This window comes from Stylophora pistillata, chromosome 4 (genome assembly GCF_964205215.1).
Source record: "Stylophora pistillata chromosome 4, jaStyPist1.2, whole genome shotgun sequence".
Classification (NCBI taxonomy): domain Eukaryota; kingdom Metazoa; phylum Cnidaria; class Anthozoa; order Scleractinia; family Pocilloporidae; genus Stylophora; species Stylophora pistillata.
In genome coordinates, this window is record NC_142522.1 from 40445952 (window position 1) to 40464250 (window position 18299).

An 18299-nucleotide genomic window follows, 5' to 3' on the forward strand; every position below is an offset into this window, starting at 1 on the left:
AATCAATGTTTATATAAAACTATCAAGAACTTTAGGTAGCAACTTTCCTTGTACAAGCTTGACAGGCCTAACCAGTCGTCCCCAACAGAGTGTAAAAGAGAAATATAGAATATTGACTGGCAATTGACTACCATCAGGGGGTTAAGAGCATTTCAAAATCTTAAGGAAGGATCAAGTGAATTTTATCGCGACACTACTAAAATCCTCTAGCTCCCCCCTCCCTCCCCCTCCCTCCCCCACTCCACCCGTGCCAGGCAATGAATAATGACCATGCGCATAACAATGATTTATCCTCGTTCTCCTACTTTTTCAGATAATAGCTTTCATCATGCTTTTTCAAGTGAGTACACTGATAATTTCGCTTCCACTTTATTAATTATTTTACTTCATTTTCGCGTGTTTCGTTCTTTCATATTTTTACTTAAAGTGTCTATACGGCCAACAGGGTTTTTATTGTTTTGGTATCTCTTTAACCTGTTAAAAAGTATTCTCACAAAAAAAATTTGGTTCTGACGCCTCTTCACCCCAAAATCGAGCTTTCAAGTTCCCGCTTCGGCCACGCCCAATGAAGTTGACCACGTAAGGGAAGATTGGTGATGAGTGACGTCACTCCAGGAGCGTCTCGAGCGTCGTGTTGTTACTTTGCTTGACAAACGCAGTACTTTTAAAAACACATCTATCGGTCATATATATGTCGCCGAAAACTCTTTACCTTACTGAAAAAACGGTGAACCACTGGCAGGATTTGGCGCGTTCCTGACTTGACGTCACGACCCATTTTGAACCCAATCTCTTTTTTGCCCCGACTCACGGTTACCTTCAATGGTGTGGCTAAAGTGGGAAGTTTAAGGCTCGATTTCAGGGCGAAGACTCGTCAGAATCCAATTTTTATTTAAGAATACTTTTTTACATGTTAAATACATACCAAAACTATAAAAACCCTGTTGGCCGTATAGACACTTTAAAGGAGGAAGATTTTTCTTATAAAGAAATCTGGTTTTTTATTACTTTTAGGTTTTATAGTTTAATTTTTTAAGAGTACTTTCTGTCACTATCTTCAAGTGTGTTTGTTTTATAGGCCCTGCTGATTTTTTCATTCACGTTGCATGAAAAGATCTCTTTAAGGTTGGTAGATATTTTGATCTAGTTAGTAACAGTTGTTCTTGTTTTTTTTAGAACATCTTTTCCTGGGATAATCAGGGAGGAATGTAATTGAAGTCGACAAGTACTAATTAAAAAACACCATGTAATTTTTCCGCTACATTGACCTATTTTGGCAGGAATTGAATGCATGAAGACATAAACATATAAAATTCAGATAAGCCTTGTCTTACGCTATCGTACAATACCGTAAATCCCTTGGGAGTTTTTCAGTGACAATTTGCTATACCAGTTAACGAAATAAAAATAAATGGTAAGGCTAGCTAAAAAGATGACGGAATAGGTCAGATGCTTTCTTAAATTACGCTTAAAATTACCAAGAGATTGGCTAAGCTCTATTTCAGGTGGTAAATTATTCCATATATTAACGCCTCTTAAGAAAAGGATCATGATCAGTCTTTAAGTGAAATTAAATTAACGATTTGCACGACGACTCTTACGAACAGAACGCTGAAATACACAGACCTACTTCCTCATGATCAGGCCAAGCTTTTCAAAACCCTTATGGAATCATTTTGTGGTCAATTTCTTGAAAATTACCATATGTTGCCTAGGTAATTGGATACCAAAGAACTGAACACATGGAACCAGTTTTATCGACGCATCAGAACTGACCAATCACGACTGATTAAGGTCAGTTTCTGGAAACTGGTTAGTTAATTCCTTTAATGAGATATTTTTGGCCGGAGAACTTAAAAAGCTTGAGTCAATAGTACTGTTCTGTACTATTGAGTCTTCCAGCCAATAGCATCTCATTAAAGTAACTAGCCAATCAGTTTTCAGAAACTGACCTTAATCTTCCGACTGAAAAAAACTGTGTGGTTGACTCATGACTTTCGCTTGTATTGTTGGAATGGATTACCTTCAACTGAACGCTTAAACTGCACAATTATATCATTTTTTCTTCTGTTTTTGTTTTTTTTTATCTTAGGGGAAATTCTGACCCATCAGAAAGGGAACCTCTCACTATTAACAACAGGAAGGAGTAGGGCAATAATTGAATGAAATGTGATGATGATGACACCTTTATTCAAAAGAATAAATAACAATCTCAACACCAGGGTAGTCCCATCAGAACGTAAAGCTCTGCTATCAATAGGAGCCCTGATGAATAGGATCCTAAAATAAATATAATGCACAATACAGAAATAAAGATAAATAATAGTACTAATTAATACTACTAATTAATTAAATGTCGACAAAAAACTCATAAATGAACATTTCATTTCATAAATGATGAAATATTTTATTCGTAATTTAAGGTAATCGCATACATAATTAATCAAAAGCTATAAAGATACCCCAAGTGGCATTCAGAATGTAACTTACCATGCGCACATAATGATTCCTTTTTTCGATCTCTCAGAGAAAGACATTCTTCCTAACTTTTTACGGTTTGGGATGTTATATGTTGTACATCAGTTGCTCATACACTACACCTAATCTTTTGAATCGTGCGAAGGAAAAACAAGGAAAAGGTGCTCGTATTCCATGATTTTTAAAAGTGTAATTATCCATTGGGTAATTAACAAATCGACAGTGGTTTAGCGTGGTCTGTACTCTTATTGTCAACGATATTTGTCATCACAGTGGTCAAAATGCCTATGGACTCACGAGGCGCAGCAGTTGTTGAAAAGAGGACAGACCACGCTAAACTACTGTCGATGTTTTTTTACCACAATATCTACGTCAAAATGAAACGATTCTTTCAGTGCGTGACCAAGATCGTGACACGTTGACGCGAGCAGGGTTGTCTGTATTCTTATCGACAACGGCAAATTGGCCAATCAGATAGCGATTTATCCTTTGGATAGCGTTATCATCCACCGTTGGACAACTAACTTTAGACTTGTTCAGCGCTGAATGTTGAACTTCATGACTGTAAAGGTCATTTATTTAATGCTCAGTATATTGATGTCTAATTAGATCATTATCTGTCTTAATATGGTTACAAAATTCCGTGTCCGGCTCCAAAGTTATCACAAAACTAGCCACAAATTTATTCTCGTACCCAGGCCTTGCACGGGCAAGCGGTACATACTTATAGTTACACGGTTGGAGCTGGGTAAAAGGGTCAGGCGCAAATCAAAGTTTTCCTAACCCATCTCCAGTCGTCTCTGGCACTACCACAACGAAGGGGACGATGGGGGAAAATGTTCTCTTGTTTTACCCCCTTCCTATCGTCCCCCACGCGCACCTCTCGCCCTTCAAAGTAGAAAGACAGCTGGGGACGAGTGAGACAGACTCGCTTAGGAATTACAGGGTGACGGTCCATATTTTCGGCTTTCATAGAGTTTAGAGGCACGTTAAAGGAGTCTCCGATATGATGACGAGGACTTTCTTTGTCAGGTGTATCTCAGGAGGTAAAAAAAAGATAGTGATCCATGGCTTGGTACCAGTAAGCAACTACTGCCACTTTCGATAACAAGCGAATGATGGTGACGTCTACCATATAATGACAGAACCTTCTTAGTTAAGTGTTTGAGAGAGGGGTATCTTAAGAGGTGAAAACAGTGATCCCTGGCTTGGTACCATTTAACAGTTACTGCCACCTTCGATAACACGCGAACTCAAAGGCTAAGGGCTAAATTTGCTATTTCGTTTCACGCTGCAGTCAGTGTTTCTTGTGGCTGACCTTTAATGGAGACAATTAAAATGGATCGAAATCGATGCCTCACAGCTCAAGAACACGATTATGGCGACCTTGGAAAACATCGCGCAAAAAATGTAGGGTCCACTGTCATCTTTGGAAGAACCTTTCGTAGCCCTGGACAGTAAAAGCTACTGGCTACCTATTTCAGACAGAACACTAATTTCAAAAAAATTATTTTATTTCTCCGAAGACAATGCAGTCATTCTCTGACTTGAATTTAATTATTTAGTTAATTTCTCTCCCTTCAGCTATTAACATCATATAAGCGATCCCATAATCGTAGGCTATAATAGGCCTTAATGACCACTGAACCCTTTTCTGGGGCCCGTTCTGTACCACAATGCGTTCGAAGTGTTCTCCGTGATGGACAACACACTTGTTTACATATGAAGTGCCCCAGACGAAAGCACATCTACGAATCTGTAGCTCTAGATGTAAGAGCGCTCTTGATAAAGTTTAATAACACCAAAAACCAAATTAATAAACGGCCAATGAGAACGATGAAAAATTTCAGGAAAGCCAATGAGGAGGACTTAGGGTAAAAATCAAGCAAACTGCTTGACGAGCGGGGCGAACGCCAATGAATGAGCTGTGATTGGTTTTAGTTTGCATCTGACTGATTGACAGGTTGACGCGAGTTTTCTGAATCAACCAGAGAGCAAAGTAGAGCAGGTACATAAATAATAAGAATAATAATAATAAAAAAAAAAAACAGAACAAAACAAATAAAACAAATCCCGGATTACCTTTGATACTATGATCTCCGGATTACCTTTGATAACGTTACCGTAAATTACCGTTCACGTTTCGCGTTTCTCTACGGTAAAACAATCAGCGGGAAATACGTAATAAATTAAGCTACGCAGGAAAAAAGCTTACGTGTTATCTAAATAACAAGTTCCTACTTCAACTCAACAAAAAGGATCCCAACTTCGATATTTTAATTTTCAGGCTTTGGACAAAATACCTCGGTTCTAGGCTCTCGTGCATATTCTATAAATTAAAATTTGTTTGGTTTATTCTTAGAAGCCTTTTGAGTAACTCTACTGCCTCAAAATAAACAATTTCAATATAAGGGTCCTCACTCAAAACAATTTCCTTTTTTAGTTGATTGGCACACGAAAAGTTAATTGAAAACGCTTCAAATGCAAAAACATAAGATCGTAGCCTCTGTAAGGTCCAGTAACGGAAAAAGAAGAACATTCTACACCACTCTTACAGGTCTCTGACGAATTTATGTTTTCGAAATGAAATCCTAAAGTGAGGCATTATAAATACTTGGAAATTTTCTCAACCACTCGAATGCTAAGAATCAGCCCTTACAGCCCCTTTCAGAATACTTGACGTTGACCCGGTAACCAACTCGAGACAATTTCTGCCTCCCAACCCTGCTGGCATAATTATTTTCTACTGACTAATGTAAATAGGGATTAATTTAAAAGTTTTAATTGTTCTCCAATTCAGAGGCGTTTTATTTTGTCAGGTTTCTTAGACGCACTTTACCAACCATTTCTCTTCCTCGCATTCTAGGAGGTGTCACGCAAAAATCAAGCAAATTCTTCTGTGGATTTTTGGAAATTTAAATATCATCCTACTTAAGTACTAGTGTCTGTCCATGCGTTTTGATCAACATGACATATAATACCATCACCTGGACGCTGTGCAGTAACAGGCAATTGACCGACAACTTCTTTTAAAAAATAGTAATTTCTTTCATTCGAACTACATAACCCGTACTCAACAAACAAATTCTGTCCACCAATCTAACCTGTCTGAAAGAATTTCATTACAGACCAATTACATATTTATACCGTTTTCTGTAAATCTACCATCTTTTCTATCATACTTACTAATTACACTTAGCTAAGCAGTTCTAAATAAGTTAGCGGTACTTTTCCTTTTTGACTTCCCCTCTCGCCAATCATCCAATCGGAGTCCAGTCCAGGTGCACTGTAAACCGTGATCACCTGGGAACCACAAACATTAAAACACTTGGTCAGCCTCGTATTTGAGATCTTCCTTAACCCCACCTCTTGGTCAAGGACAGGAAATAAAACGGAGGGAAGAGGCCTTACTGGTTCAACAACATTAATTTTTGTCTTGAATTAATTTACACTCCCTTATTGCGACAAATGTCGTACCATAGTTAGTAGAGGGGACCCAGTCCCCTCTACTAACTATGGTCGTACAAATCATTTCAAAACCAGGACATGAGAAACATTCTCTTCCCTTAATTCTTCGGAAAGAAAACAAAGTACAAAAAGTAACCAGTAACATATAAGGGCAAACGTTGCTGATCAGTTTTCATATCTAGGTTAATTTCCCATTGTTCTTTTCCACATCTGGTGGTGAATTAAGGAAAAGTAAGGGACTGGAAACCATTTCTTTCCTTCCTTGGTGAAAATACAGAGATAACGAGAAAAGTGGAGTGGACTTCTGGCTACCTTATGTGGCTGTTGGAATTTCTGAGGACTGAAAAGGCAACCGAAATGCCATTAACAGAACAAGAGGGTAGAAGGAAGAGATGAAAAGGAAATTGTTTGAATACATTGGTATGATTCCTAGGTTGAATGAGTCAGTTTTTTTAGGTTGTTTCATTCTCCTCAACTGAATGGATGTGTATGAGTGATAGATTGAGAAATGAGTGAGATAATTGTTTGCTTCTGTTTCCTGAGGTCCAAATGCTGTGAAAAGTGTATGGCAAGTATGGCAATCCAAATAAGGAGATAATGAATGATATATTATGAACTGAAAGATAAGCAACATCTGTAAATCTGCCCCACCAAGAGTCTTTGGTAACATCCACTGGCATAAAGGGGGCTTTAAGGATAACAGTAGCATCTGAACTGTTTACTCTTTTACACCACAAATGACCAAAAGGAATCTCTGCTTACAGAAACTTACACAGTTTCAAACAGAAAGGCAATGAGAAGGAAGAAAAATATAAAATGGAGGATACTCTTTAATCTCAGATCAAATTTTCTGAGAAAAAGTTTAAAGATGGGTGTAGCATTGTAAAAAAAAATATCATTTAGAAATTGGGAGTGAACCTGTTATGCTAAAGCCTTATCACTGACCTCGTCAGCAAGCAATGAGAGCTCATTCTTGTCTGCTGCGTCGTAATCATACAACACTTTGGCCTTTTGGGTCAGAGATGGCCGAGGAACAGTGTTCAGATCCAAACCACCAGAGGTGTCAGAAAGGGAAGGTGTAGAAGGAGAAACAAAAGATAAAGCTGCTTCACCTGGAGGACTGAAAGAAATTTTCATATCACACTGCGCACTTTCTGGTAAGAAATCAATTCCTTGTACCACTTTTTCTTTTTCGTCATTTCTTTTTCTTCCACAAAGGGTAAAAGATTTTCCAGTGACATCAATCAATTCTCTCTCTTTTTTTAATACATTGACAATTATGTTAAATCAGAATTTGGTTGGTTTTTGACAAAACACCAGGGATGGGTTACACTTTAGAACATTTTTTTTTAACCACTGAAAACAATTATAGAAAGTTTGCAAACAAGAAAGAGCAAAAACAACATAGGTAATTGAGTACTCATGAAACACCATAACAACTGACCAAATGTGACACAAGAACCCTTGGAATAACATCAGCACCAACAAAACAGAAGTGCTCCACCCAGTGAAAGCTCCACTGTCAAGCATCTTGAAATTCTTCATCTTTAAGCCAAATATGATGCAAACTATTTTCAGCTAAAGTATTTGTAAACACAAGTGACCACATCTTGTGGAAATAATTCGTTTTATTGCCTTATCTATGTAAAACAATTTAAAAATAGAACATATCGTACCTTGCCAGTTGCTTCTGTAGCTCTGTCATGTATGCATGGCACTGTGCATAATACTGTGCTTGGGCCTCGACAAAATTCATCAGTGCTCTGTGATGGTTGGCCTAAAATCAATGAAGAATTTTACATCAAAATCTGCTACTATCTGCCATTTTGTGTGGCAGTTTTTAATAAATGTTTAAGAACCCTAAGCTCTGTTCTTTTGCTACCCTGCCAATGATGATTTTGTTGTAATTCCATAATTGAACAGTGAATAATTAAGCACAGAGGGAGTTGCTCATTTAAAAGCTTCTTAGTTTCTCAGGTGATTCCTCCCCATCTTTATTTCACCAGTAAACGAAGTAATTGAGTCCTTAGCTGACGAAAAACTTTAAAATTTAAATTCTGTTATAATGCATAGTAGAGAAAAGAATAATGTGAAAACTGAACACAAGTGAGTCTGAGGGAGTGGGTCTGAGATGCAGGAAAAGTTCACCTGCCCCCCCTTCCCTTGCACTCAATGGAGAATATAGGGGGAAACATGCTATTTGACAAAGTTCACCTGTCCCCCCTTCCCTTGCACTCAATGGAGAATATAGGGGTGGAACACACTATTTGACAAAGTTCACCTGTCCCCCCTTCCCTTGTACTCAATGAAGAATATAGGGGTGGAACACACTATTTGACAAAGTTCACCTGTCCCCCCTTCCCTTGTACTCAATGAAGAATATAGGAAGGAAACACACTATTTGACAAAGTTCACCTGTCCCCCCCTTCCCTTGCACCCTATGGAGAATATAGGAAGGAAACACACTATTTGACAAAGTTCACCTGTCCCCCCTTCCCTTGTACTCAATGAAGAATATAGGGGGGAAACACACTATTTGACAAAGTTCACCTGTTCCCCCCTTCCCTTGCACTCAATGGAGAATATAGGGGTGGAACACACTATTTGACAAAGTTCACCTATCCCCCCTTCCCTTGCACTCAATGGAGAATATAGGGGGGAAACACACTATATGACAAAGTTCACCTGTCCCCCCTTCCCTTGTACTCAATGAAGAATATAGGGGGGAAACACACTATTTGACAAAGTTCACCTGTTCCCCCCTTCCCTTGCACTCAATGGAGAATATAGGGGTGGAACACACTATTTGACAAAGTTCACCTGTCCCCCCTTCCCTTGCACTCAATGGAGAATATAGGGGGGAAACATGCTATTTGACAAAGTTCACCTTTCCCCCCTTCCCTTGTACTCAATGAAGAATATAGGGGTGGAACACACTATTTGACAAAGTTCACCTGTCCCCCCTTCCCTTGTACTCAATGAAGAATATAGGGGTGGAACACACTATTTGACAAAGTTCACCTGTCCCCCCTTCCCTTGCACTCAATGGAGAATATAGGGGTGGAACACACTATTTGACAAAGTTCACCTGTCCCCCCTTCCCTTGTACTCAATGAAGAATATAGGGGTGGAACACACTATTTGACAAAGTTCACCTGTCCCCCCTTCCCTTGCACTCAATGGAGAATATAGGAAGGAAACACACTATTTGACAAAGTTCACCTGTCCCCCCTTCCCTTGTACTCAATGAAGAATATAGGGGAAAACATGCTATTTGACAAGGTTCACCTGTCCCCCCTTCCCTTGCACTCAATGGAGAATATAGGAAGGAAACACACTATTTGACAAAGTTCACCTGTCCCCCCTTCCCTTGTACTCAATGAAGAATATAGGGGGAAACATGCTATTTGACAAAGTTCACCTGTCCCCCCTTCCCTTGCACTCAATGGAGAATATAGGAAGGAAACACACTATTTGACAAAGTTCACCTGTTCCCCCCTTCCCTTGCACTCAATGGAGAGTATATGGGGGAACACACTATTTGACAAAAATCACCTGTCTCCCCTTCCCTTGCACTCAATGGAGAATATAGAGAGGAACACACTATTCCACAAATTCACCTGTCCCCCCTTCCCTCGTGTTCAATGGAGAATATAGGGGGGAAACATGCTATTTGACAAAGTTCACCTGTCCCCCCTTCCCTTGCACTCAATGGAGAATATAGGGGGAAACACGCTATTTGACAAAGTTCACCTGTCCCCCCTTCCTTTGCACTCAATGGAGAATATAGGGGGGAAACATGCTATTTGACAAAGTTCACCTTTCCCCCCTTCCCTTGTACTCAATGGAGAATATAGGAAGGAAACACTATTTGACAAAGTTCACCTGTCCCCCCTTCCCTTGTACTCAATGAAGAATATAGGGGGGAAACATGCTATTTGACAAAGTTCACCTGTCCCCCCTTCCCTTGCACTCAATGGAGAATATAGGGGGGAAACACACTATTTGACAAAGTTCACCTGTTCCCCCCTTCCCTTGCACTCAATGGAGAGTATATGGGGGAACACACTATTTGACAAAAATCACCTGTCCCCCCTTCCCTTGCACTCAATGGAGAATATAGGGGGGAAACACACTATTTGACAAAGTTCACCTGTTCCCCCCTTCCCTTGCACTCAATGGAGAGTATATGGGGGAACACACTATTTGACAAAAATCACCTGTCCCCCCTTCCCTTGCACTCAATGGAGAATATAGAGAGGAACACACTATTCCACAAATTCACCTGTCCCCCCTTCCCTCATATTCAATGGAGAATATAGGGGGGAAACATGCTATTTGATAAAGTTCACCTGTCCCCCCCCTTCCCTTGCACTCAATGGAGAATATAGGGGGAACACGCTATTTGACAAAGTTCACCTGTCCCCCCCTTCCCTTGCACTCAATGGAGAATCTAGGGGGAAACACACTATTTGACAAAGTTCACCTGTCCCCTCCTTCCCTTGCACTCAATGGAGAATATAGGGGGGAAACATGCTATTTGTCAAAGTTCACCTGTCCCCCCTTGCCTTGCACTCAATGGAGAATATAGGAAGGAAACACACTATATGACAAAGTTCACCTGTCCCCCCTTCCCTTGTACTCAATGAAGAATATAGGAAGGAAACACACTATATGACAAAGTTCACCTGTCCCCCCTTCCCTTGTACTCAATGAAGAATATAGGAAGGAAACACACTGTATGACAAAGTTCACCTGTCCCCCCTTCCCTTATACTCAATGGAGAATATAGGAAGGAAACACACTATATGACAAAGTTCACCTGTCCCCCCTTCCCTTATACTCAATGGAGAATATAGGAAGGAAACACACTATATGACAAAGTTCACCTGTCCCCCTTCCCTTGTACTCAATGAAGAATATAGGGGGGAAACATGCTATTTGACAAAGTTCACCTGTCCCCCCTTCCCTTGCACTCCATGAAGAATATAGGGGGGAAACACTATTTGACAAAGTTCACCTGTCCCCCATTTCCCTTACACTCAATGGAGAGTATATGGGGGAACACACTATTTGACAAAGTTCACCTGTCCCCCCTTCCCTTGTACTCAATGGAGAATATAGGAAGGAAACACAATATTTGACAAAGTTCACCTGTCCCCCCTTCCCTTGTACTCAATGAAGAATATAGGGGGAAACATGCTATTTGACAAAGTTCACCTGTCCCCCCTTCCCTTGCACTCAATGGAGAATATAGGGGGTAAACACACTATTTGACAAAGTTCACCTGTCCCCCATTTCCCTTACACTCAATGGAGAATCTAGGGGGAAACACACTATTTGACAAAGTTCACCTGTCCCCCTCTTCCCTTGTACTCAATGTTGAATATAGGGGGGGAAACATGCTATTTGACAAAGTTCACCTGTCCCCCCTTCTTTTCCACTCAATGGAGAATATAGGGGGTAAACACACTATTTGACAAAGTTCACCTGTCCCCCCTTCCCTTGTACTCAATGAAGAATATAGGGGGGACATGCTATTTGACAAAGTTCACCTGTCCCCCCTTCCCTTGTACTCAATGGAGAATATAGGAAGGAAACACAATATTTGACAAAGTTCACCTGTCCCCCCCTTCCCTTGTACTCAATGAAGAATATAGGGGGAAACATGCTATTTGACAAAGTTCACCTGTCCCCCCTTCCCTTGCACTCAATGGAGAATATAGGAAGGAAACACACTATTTGACAAAGTTCACCTGTCCCCCCCTTCCCTTGCACTCAATGGAGAATCTAGGGGGAAACACACTATTTGACAAAGTTCACCTGTCCCCCTCTTCCCTTGTACTCAATGTTGAATATAGGGGGGGAAACATGCTATTTGACAAAGTTATGAGTAGAAACAAAACAGCTGAAAATACAAATGCACCATTCAACAAAACTAATGAATGCAGGTCAGTAACACAGGCAATACCTACATGAGCAGTGCTGATTCCATCCAGCAGTAACTTTGTCACTTCATACTGTCTGTCAAACTCTCCCTGACATACCCTCAAATCTGCCTCTGCCTAAGAAAAAGACCAGAACATCAGCTGAGTGGTTAGGTGGATGACAGCATCAAATTTACATCTCTTCTTCTTTTTATTTTTCCAAATTGTAGTTGGCTCTCTATAGTATACCGAGTGTTAAGCACACCAAAGCCACGAAAGGAATGGGAAAGAAAAGGTCTGATTTCCATTCCCTTCCCAGGCAACTCTGCTGCCTTCATCATTTTCATTAATACAAATTGTAGCTCAAAAAATTATCAGTCACGTTGTCTACTAACACTGCTACTGAACTTCAATTGGAAGCACAGAATTGAGACCTTAGTTACATTAACATGATCCTTGATCCCTGGTTGATGCCATTTGCAGTAAGAGCAACTTCAGAGCTATTTATAGTTACACTGCTGTACTTGTAATCATCTGGCTTATGAATAAAATTAATGCTTTAAAATGATAGCTCTTTTTCCTCAGGATGCAATCCATGTGGGTTTATGAACCATAAACCTCAGTTCATTCCATGTTGGGTGTAGGACAACCTGGTCATAGAACAGTGGCTGTGTGTTGTGGTACTATCACTCAAAGAAACATACCATGTAGACTTTTGCATAAACCAATCATATGAGTTCTGAAGAATCCACATCAAAGTCAAGAAGACCACTCATGCAGTAAGAGTATAAGGGATTTGAGAAACTACAAACACCTTCATTGCCAAACAGCCACCCTAGACTTGAGGAACAGAAGACTCACCTCATCCAACTCAGTGATTACAACCATGTTCCGCGAAGAATACATCTAGAGTCAAGCAAAAGTCATGATGGACATATATGGAGGAAGAAGACAGCAGGAGAGAACTAGCTTGAAGATTTCCATTAGTACATTTATGTTAACTTTATGTACATTTACAAAAGTAGAAATTTTAATGCTATTTAAAATGTCTATGGCAAGAAAATAATTTATTAATTTTTAGAGGAGTTTAGCTTTTTGAGACAAACATTTTGGACCTTGTCCTGGCCTTACATGAAAATTTTCATTTTAGAATTTAAAAATTAGTTTTTAATCCCAGATTATGATGCATTATGACACACCTTTCACTGCACCAGTGACAGAACTAAGCTCTCAACAATTAAGGTTGAAGTACATTACAACCCATATATCTCAAAAATTGTGGAAATGTACCAGTACATACTAATCAACATTATTGTACATGTTTAAGGTTTGAGGCTTCATTGCAGTAAAAATGGACAAACATGGTAATCAAGGTCTAAGTGTTTTCAGATAAATTTTATTCAAGGCCATTGAATAGTCTACAGTATTCACGTAAGCCAAGTCAATGAATCATTACCCAACCATGAGAATGAACAAGCCTGAATGATTAGTAGCAGTGTTAGTGCTGATAGTAGTATCATGAGTTATTTCATTTCATTTTGTCAACCGTAGACTGGTGATAAACAATTCCTTTAATCACTGTGAGTAACAGTGCAAGAAACTCAACACCTTGAGCAAAATTAATTTTCAACTGCAGTGTCCCAAGTAGCAGTGATAATGCAAACTGTGGTGCCTGACAAGTTTAAGTTTAAGTTTAATTAATTCGCCATAGGAATGGCAGGAGAAAGGAACAGGACTTTCGTTCCAATTGACACCTAACCCCTTTTTGACCCACCCATCCCACCCGGGGAGGACATCCATCACACAGTAATTTCGTGTGTGGGAAATTAACGTCTCCTACCCCAACCCTGCAGGAGACGGGACCTCCATTTATCGTCCGAGAAGACTAGAAAGTCTAACCATTTGCAGATATTATTACAAAGGCATCACTTTCTTCTCAGTTAATTAAAGACCCTGAGTGTTGGTCCGGCCAGATTTGAACTCACGACCTACTGCACAACAGTCCGGCGCTCTACCAATTGAGCTAACCGGGAGGCGGTTAGTAAAGGCATTTACTGCTAGTCAGTATTACTGATAACTCAAACAAAACTTTGAATGACTGGTTTGAGAGATTTAACTGACTTTTAGTAATTATTTTTAATATACAAGTGCACAGATAGCAATGGGAGATAACCAGATTTGAAATATTCTATTAATTTGAAGTGCATTAACTTACGTGTACACTTTAATATGGGATGAAAATTTAGCAGCAATGTGACTGAAAAAGCACAGTAGCCTCAAACGTCTCAAATAAAATTAAAAGAAATTATTAGGAGGTGAAGATGTGGTGAATTCTATTTCAGAATGCAAAAAAATTCTGACACATACAGTGTGCATATTACTTCAAGGAAGTGGAGTGAAAGATAAGCTTCAAGTGCATGAATAATGTGACCAAAAGAATGAATACACATGTCACCTTTTCTGCTTTATCATCAGGAAGAAAGAGACCTTTAGTCAAGCATTTGAATGTGACCTGTTCAGATAAGAACTCAAGACATTATGGACCGCAGTGATTGTTGGTCTTTCAGTGATTGAACAAGACAAATTTGCCAATATCATCATTGAATAGTGATGGCATACATGAAATACAAGAGAAATGTTCACAATGAGATTTACAATGTAAACAAAATCCTAATACCTCCAGATTATACTTACATGTATTGCAAGTTATACTCACTTGTTGTATTTTCTCAGGACTCTGGGCCTTTTTCACCTTAGCTTTGCAAGCATCCAGGTCTAATCTTTTGGCAAGTAGGGTTCTCTTTTCTTTCTACAAACATAATAAAAAAATTGGAAACCTTAATTTCCAGTGAGCCAGAAAACAAGCAAGAGGATGATTGTATAAAAATTAATTCTGTCCTTGGTGATGAGGGCACCGTGAAAAAAAAAAAAAAAAAAAAAGGTGTGTTTAGAGAAAAACTCCAGAACATGCAGTAACTGAACAAAATGAAGAATAAAATTATGTTAGGAACTGCAACATATTTGTAAACATACACATACACCATCTGGAAAATTAAGGTATTTTAAACTCGATATTTCAAAGAGTAAGTAATCAAAGTTTAATGTCTTTACGTGGGGCATGGTTACCCATATTGCCCAAGCCAGAGGCTCATGTATGAAACGCAAGACAACAACCCACCCATCCCACCCCACGGGAGGACATCCATCGCACAGTAATCTCGTGCGTGGGAAATTAACGTCTCCTACCTCTAACCCTGCAGGAGACGGGACCTCCATTTATTCGTCCCTATCCGAGAAGACTAGAATATCTAAACCATTTCTTGATGTTATAGAAAGGCAGCATATTCTTCTCAATTATTTTAAGACCTTGAGTGTTGGTCCGGCCGGGGCTCGAACCCTCGACCTCCCGCACATCAGTCCAGCGCTCTATCCATTGAGCTAACCAGGAGGCGGTTATAAACTACAACACTTTCTCATCAGCTTTGGCATGTGTTATTAAAGCTACATGTATATGAGGCTTAGTAAAGCAGATCCAACCAAAGAATGTCTACATAGTCTTTCAGTTCAAATATAATGCAGTTCCTTACTGCAATTGTCTTCATGTCTCCTTCCAAAAATATCTTCAGTTGATGAAGGAAATTGGACATGGACTTGGCTTTTAAATCGCGTTCTGCCTGGCCGAGCTTTTTCTCTGTTGCTCCACATTTTACCAGTGCACTGCCTAACATAGTAGAATGATAAAATGTTGTGGACTTATTTTTATCTAGTACATGACTAGTATGGTTTAAGTTTAACTCTCAGTGCTCAGATTACTGTTTTCCTTTTCAATCTCTCCAAGACATGCATGTACTCTGTTTCAGGATGCTTTCAACACTAAGGATCCAGGTTAAACACAGTGTAACCTACAGTGTACTGTAATCACAGCCTAGCTAACTGACAAGTTCTGAGAAGCTTAATTAATGCAGCATCCAGCAATGAAATGCAAACTTGCTTGGATTTTAATCCTCATGTTAGACTGGGATGTTTCTTTCATAATTTGAATTTACAAACTGAGTCAATAGAGTGAATTGGCCAACATTTAGAGTTTCCAGAGCTGCTGTTTCAGTAGAGCAAGAAGTTTCTTCGTCTAAAATATAACACTGATCTCAATTTTTCAGTTGTTTAGGCCATGCAACTCACCATAACTAGTTCCAGGGCCAAAGTCGTTTCCAGCCTCAATCATGGACTGGCCCAGTGCTTCACTCTCTGTCAGACGAGGAGGTTTTGGTTTGTCTAGCTTTTGATACACAAACTCTTCAGCTCTGAAACCTTCAAAGAACAGTTATTTTTGAAAAAGAGTTACACCAATTCAAGAACTAGTGCATAATGTTTGGGTTAGATATTGGTTTACTTTATTTATTTCTAGTGATTTTAACACTAAAAAGATACAATGTGAACCAGGAAAATGCATTTTAATATCTCTACATTTCTTTAAGAGAAAATGTTGTGTCAGCATCACAGTTTACTAACAAAGAGTTACAACTAAGATGGATATTGCAAATAATCCTTGTATTTCAAATAGACTTAATTCAATAAGAGGGGGAAAATTCCAAACAAACTGTGGTGCTGAATCAGCGGGGTATTATAATTTGGTTTTATGAACTGAGTCTCTGATTAAAATAATTAGCCATGGTGAATTTTTTTTTACGTATTCTAGAGTCCTAACCCTTTGTCAGAATGAAAGACCCTCAAAATTTCACTTTTAGAACAGTCAATTTACAATATCAACTCAGTTGACAAAACCAAATATTCAAGGAGAGCCAGAGTAATCTAGTGTGTGCAAATTATATCACTCTGTGAATGAAACCCTTCCAGAGACAATTTTTTTCATTTTTTTCAAGTGATCTTTGTCTCTGGGGAAACACATTAAGAGACTGTATGGAGAAAACAGATACTTCACCAGACTTGTATATTAAGATATCACCACATACCAAACTTCTTTTTAGTTTCCATAGTTTCTTAAGATTTGATTGTTGCAAAACATAATATTATTTGGCTACCAACTGCTTTGACAACTAAACTGTGTTCAGTTATTAATAATATCAATAGGAAAGGAAAAAATAGAGGAAGTGTATATTGCATAACATGTAGAATTCTGTTTGACAAATCAGTAAAGTTGAATAAACCACAATGTGCTTATACTCAAAAATCACGTTTGCAAGCAAAGCAAGATCGACAGTCTTCGCCGTGCGATTTTCAGCTCTCTACCGTCTCGTCCTTCTTTCGCTTTCTTCAAGTCGAAAAAAGATGTTTTATTGTACTTAAAGACACAAGCTCGGCTCAGATGTCACTTTAAATGGAACGCTAGCATACTACAATTCACTTTCCGTGATTTAAATCAAACATTTAATACCTGTGTACATACATTAGCAAATTAGCATAACTCTAGCAATTTCCAAGTTAATTAAATTTACTTTAAAATGCTTTTTACGAATCTCTCGAAAGTACAGGCAGCTATAGTTAATATTATATTACTCATATAAACGGAGTCACTTGAAGCTGGGAAGTCCATCAAGACTTACAGACAACGGTGTCAATAAGTCTAATAGCCTTTCCCACATAAAGATTTTATGTCATAAATATATTCATCACATGTCGACGATTGCTACCACGAATAGATAGAGTGCAAATTAAAGGAGGAATTCTTGGAAAAAATACGATGTCGAAGGAATTTGAAGTCCAGCCCATCTTGATTCCTAATTTGTATATTAAAAAATGCGGTCAGGGAACATATTAAGAGACAAACCTGGGTTAGGTTGAAGCAGTGCCTCTGTTTGCCGCAGCAAGCGTTCTGTCCAATATTTAGTGCGATCTGCTTTCTCAACTAGGGACTCAAATCGTGCATCAAAAACCGTCTTCTCGGAAGTTCCAAGTTGTTCCTCTGTATACTAGAGAACGAAAGATTAAATGAAAAAACTGACTTTACAGTGATAGACTTTAGGGTATGAAGTATCGAACCTGCTTTGCTCTTGAGAAGAAGGTTGCTGTTTGGGCACCAAATTTTTTCATTGAATCTGCCATGTTGTTGACGTTTACTGAGCGAAAGTAATCCATATTGAAATCTGTGCGCAATGAAGACGTGAATCGCACCACTTCTGCGCATCACAAACGCCTCCTCTCGACACCAGACTTCTTCCAAAATAATATTTTTAATTTTTATTTCTTTGTAACCTTTTTTCTCTTTTAAAAATGTGAAATATTCTTGAGCCAAACAATAATTTCTGAGAAAAAATAGTGTTCTTTTCCGTAGTGTCCGGCTTGAGAATTCAGCTTTTCGTAGTGTCCAGCTTTTCATAAATTGCATTAATAACTTACAAGTTGACGTATCGTGTACCAGTTCGATAAAGTTGTTCCTTATGATCTACAAAAAGTTATTTTTATAACCTG

At 38.9% G+C, this 18299-nt stretch overlaps 2 protein-coding genes across 7 annotated transcripts in view; one reads left to right on the plus strand and one right to left on the minus strand.

Annotated features, from left to right (window-relative positions):
- Nucleotides 1-3088, plus strand: part of LOC111330025 (MFS-type transporter SLC18B1) — a 39891-nt gene extending 36803 nt beyond the window's left edge. For all 4 annotated transcript variants that reach the window (XM_088758603.1, XM_088758602.1, XM_088758601.1 and 1 more), the window contains 3 exons: nt 314-340; nt 1079-1125; nt 2093-3088. In XM_088758603.1, the coding sequence (XP_088614729.1) occupies nt 314-340; nt 1079-1125; nt 2093-2150 (132 nt within the window). In that variant the 3' untranslated portion in view covers nt 2151-3088. The remainder of the gene's footprint in view (nt 1-313; nt 341-1078; nt 1126-2092) is intronic.
- Nucleotides 3089-3974: 886 nt separating this feature from the next.
- On the minus strand, nt 3975-18029 carry LOC111330022 (endophilin-B1). Of its 3 annotated transcripts, XM_088758611.1 has the most exons (11): nt 17871-18029; nt 17659-17800; nt 16053-16181; nt 15461-15594; nt 14590-14682; nt 14329-14385; nt 12735-12779; nt 11922-12011; nt 7623-7723; nt 6892-7066; nt 3975-5781 (listed from the first exon to the last, which is right to left on the minus strand). In XM_088758611.1, exons 1-11 carry the CDS (start codon nt 17964-17966, stop codon nt 5674-5676), a joined length of 1170 nt encoding a protein of 389 aa, XP_088614737.1. In that variant the 5' UTR covers nt 17967-18029; the 3' UTR covers nt 3975-5673. The 3 variants fall into 3 exon arrangements, with proteins under 3 accessions (XP_088614737.1, XP_088614738.1, XP_022790537.1); XM_088758612.1 differs by lacking the exon at nt 14329-14385; XM_022934802.2 differs by lacking the exons at nt 12735-12779; nt 14329-14385 and having other exon boundaries at nt 17871-17981.
- Between the last annotated feature and the right edge of the window lie 270 nt (nt 18030-18299).

Coding starts and splice junctions, on each gene's coding strand:
- LOC111330022 (XM_088758611.1), bottom strand. CDS start 17,966: ATGGATTACTTTCGCTCAGTAAACGTCAACAACATGGCAGATTCAATG. Junction 16,182..17,658: donor ACTGCTTCAACCTAACCCAG/GTTTGTCTCTTA, acceptor TGTTCTTTGAAG/GTTTCAGAGCTGAAGAGTTT. Junction 7,067..7,622: donor CTACAGAAGCAACTGGCAAG/GTACGATATGTT, acceptor AATTTCTTTCAG/TCCTCCAGGTGAAGCAGCTT.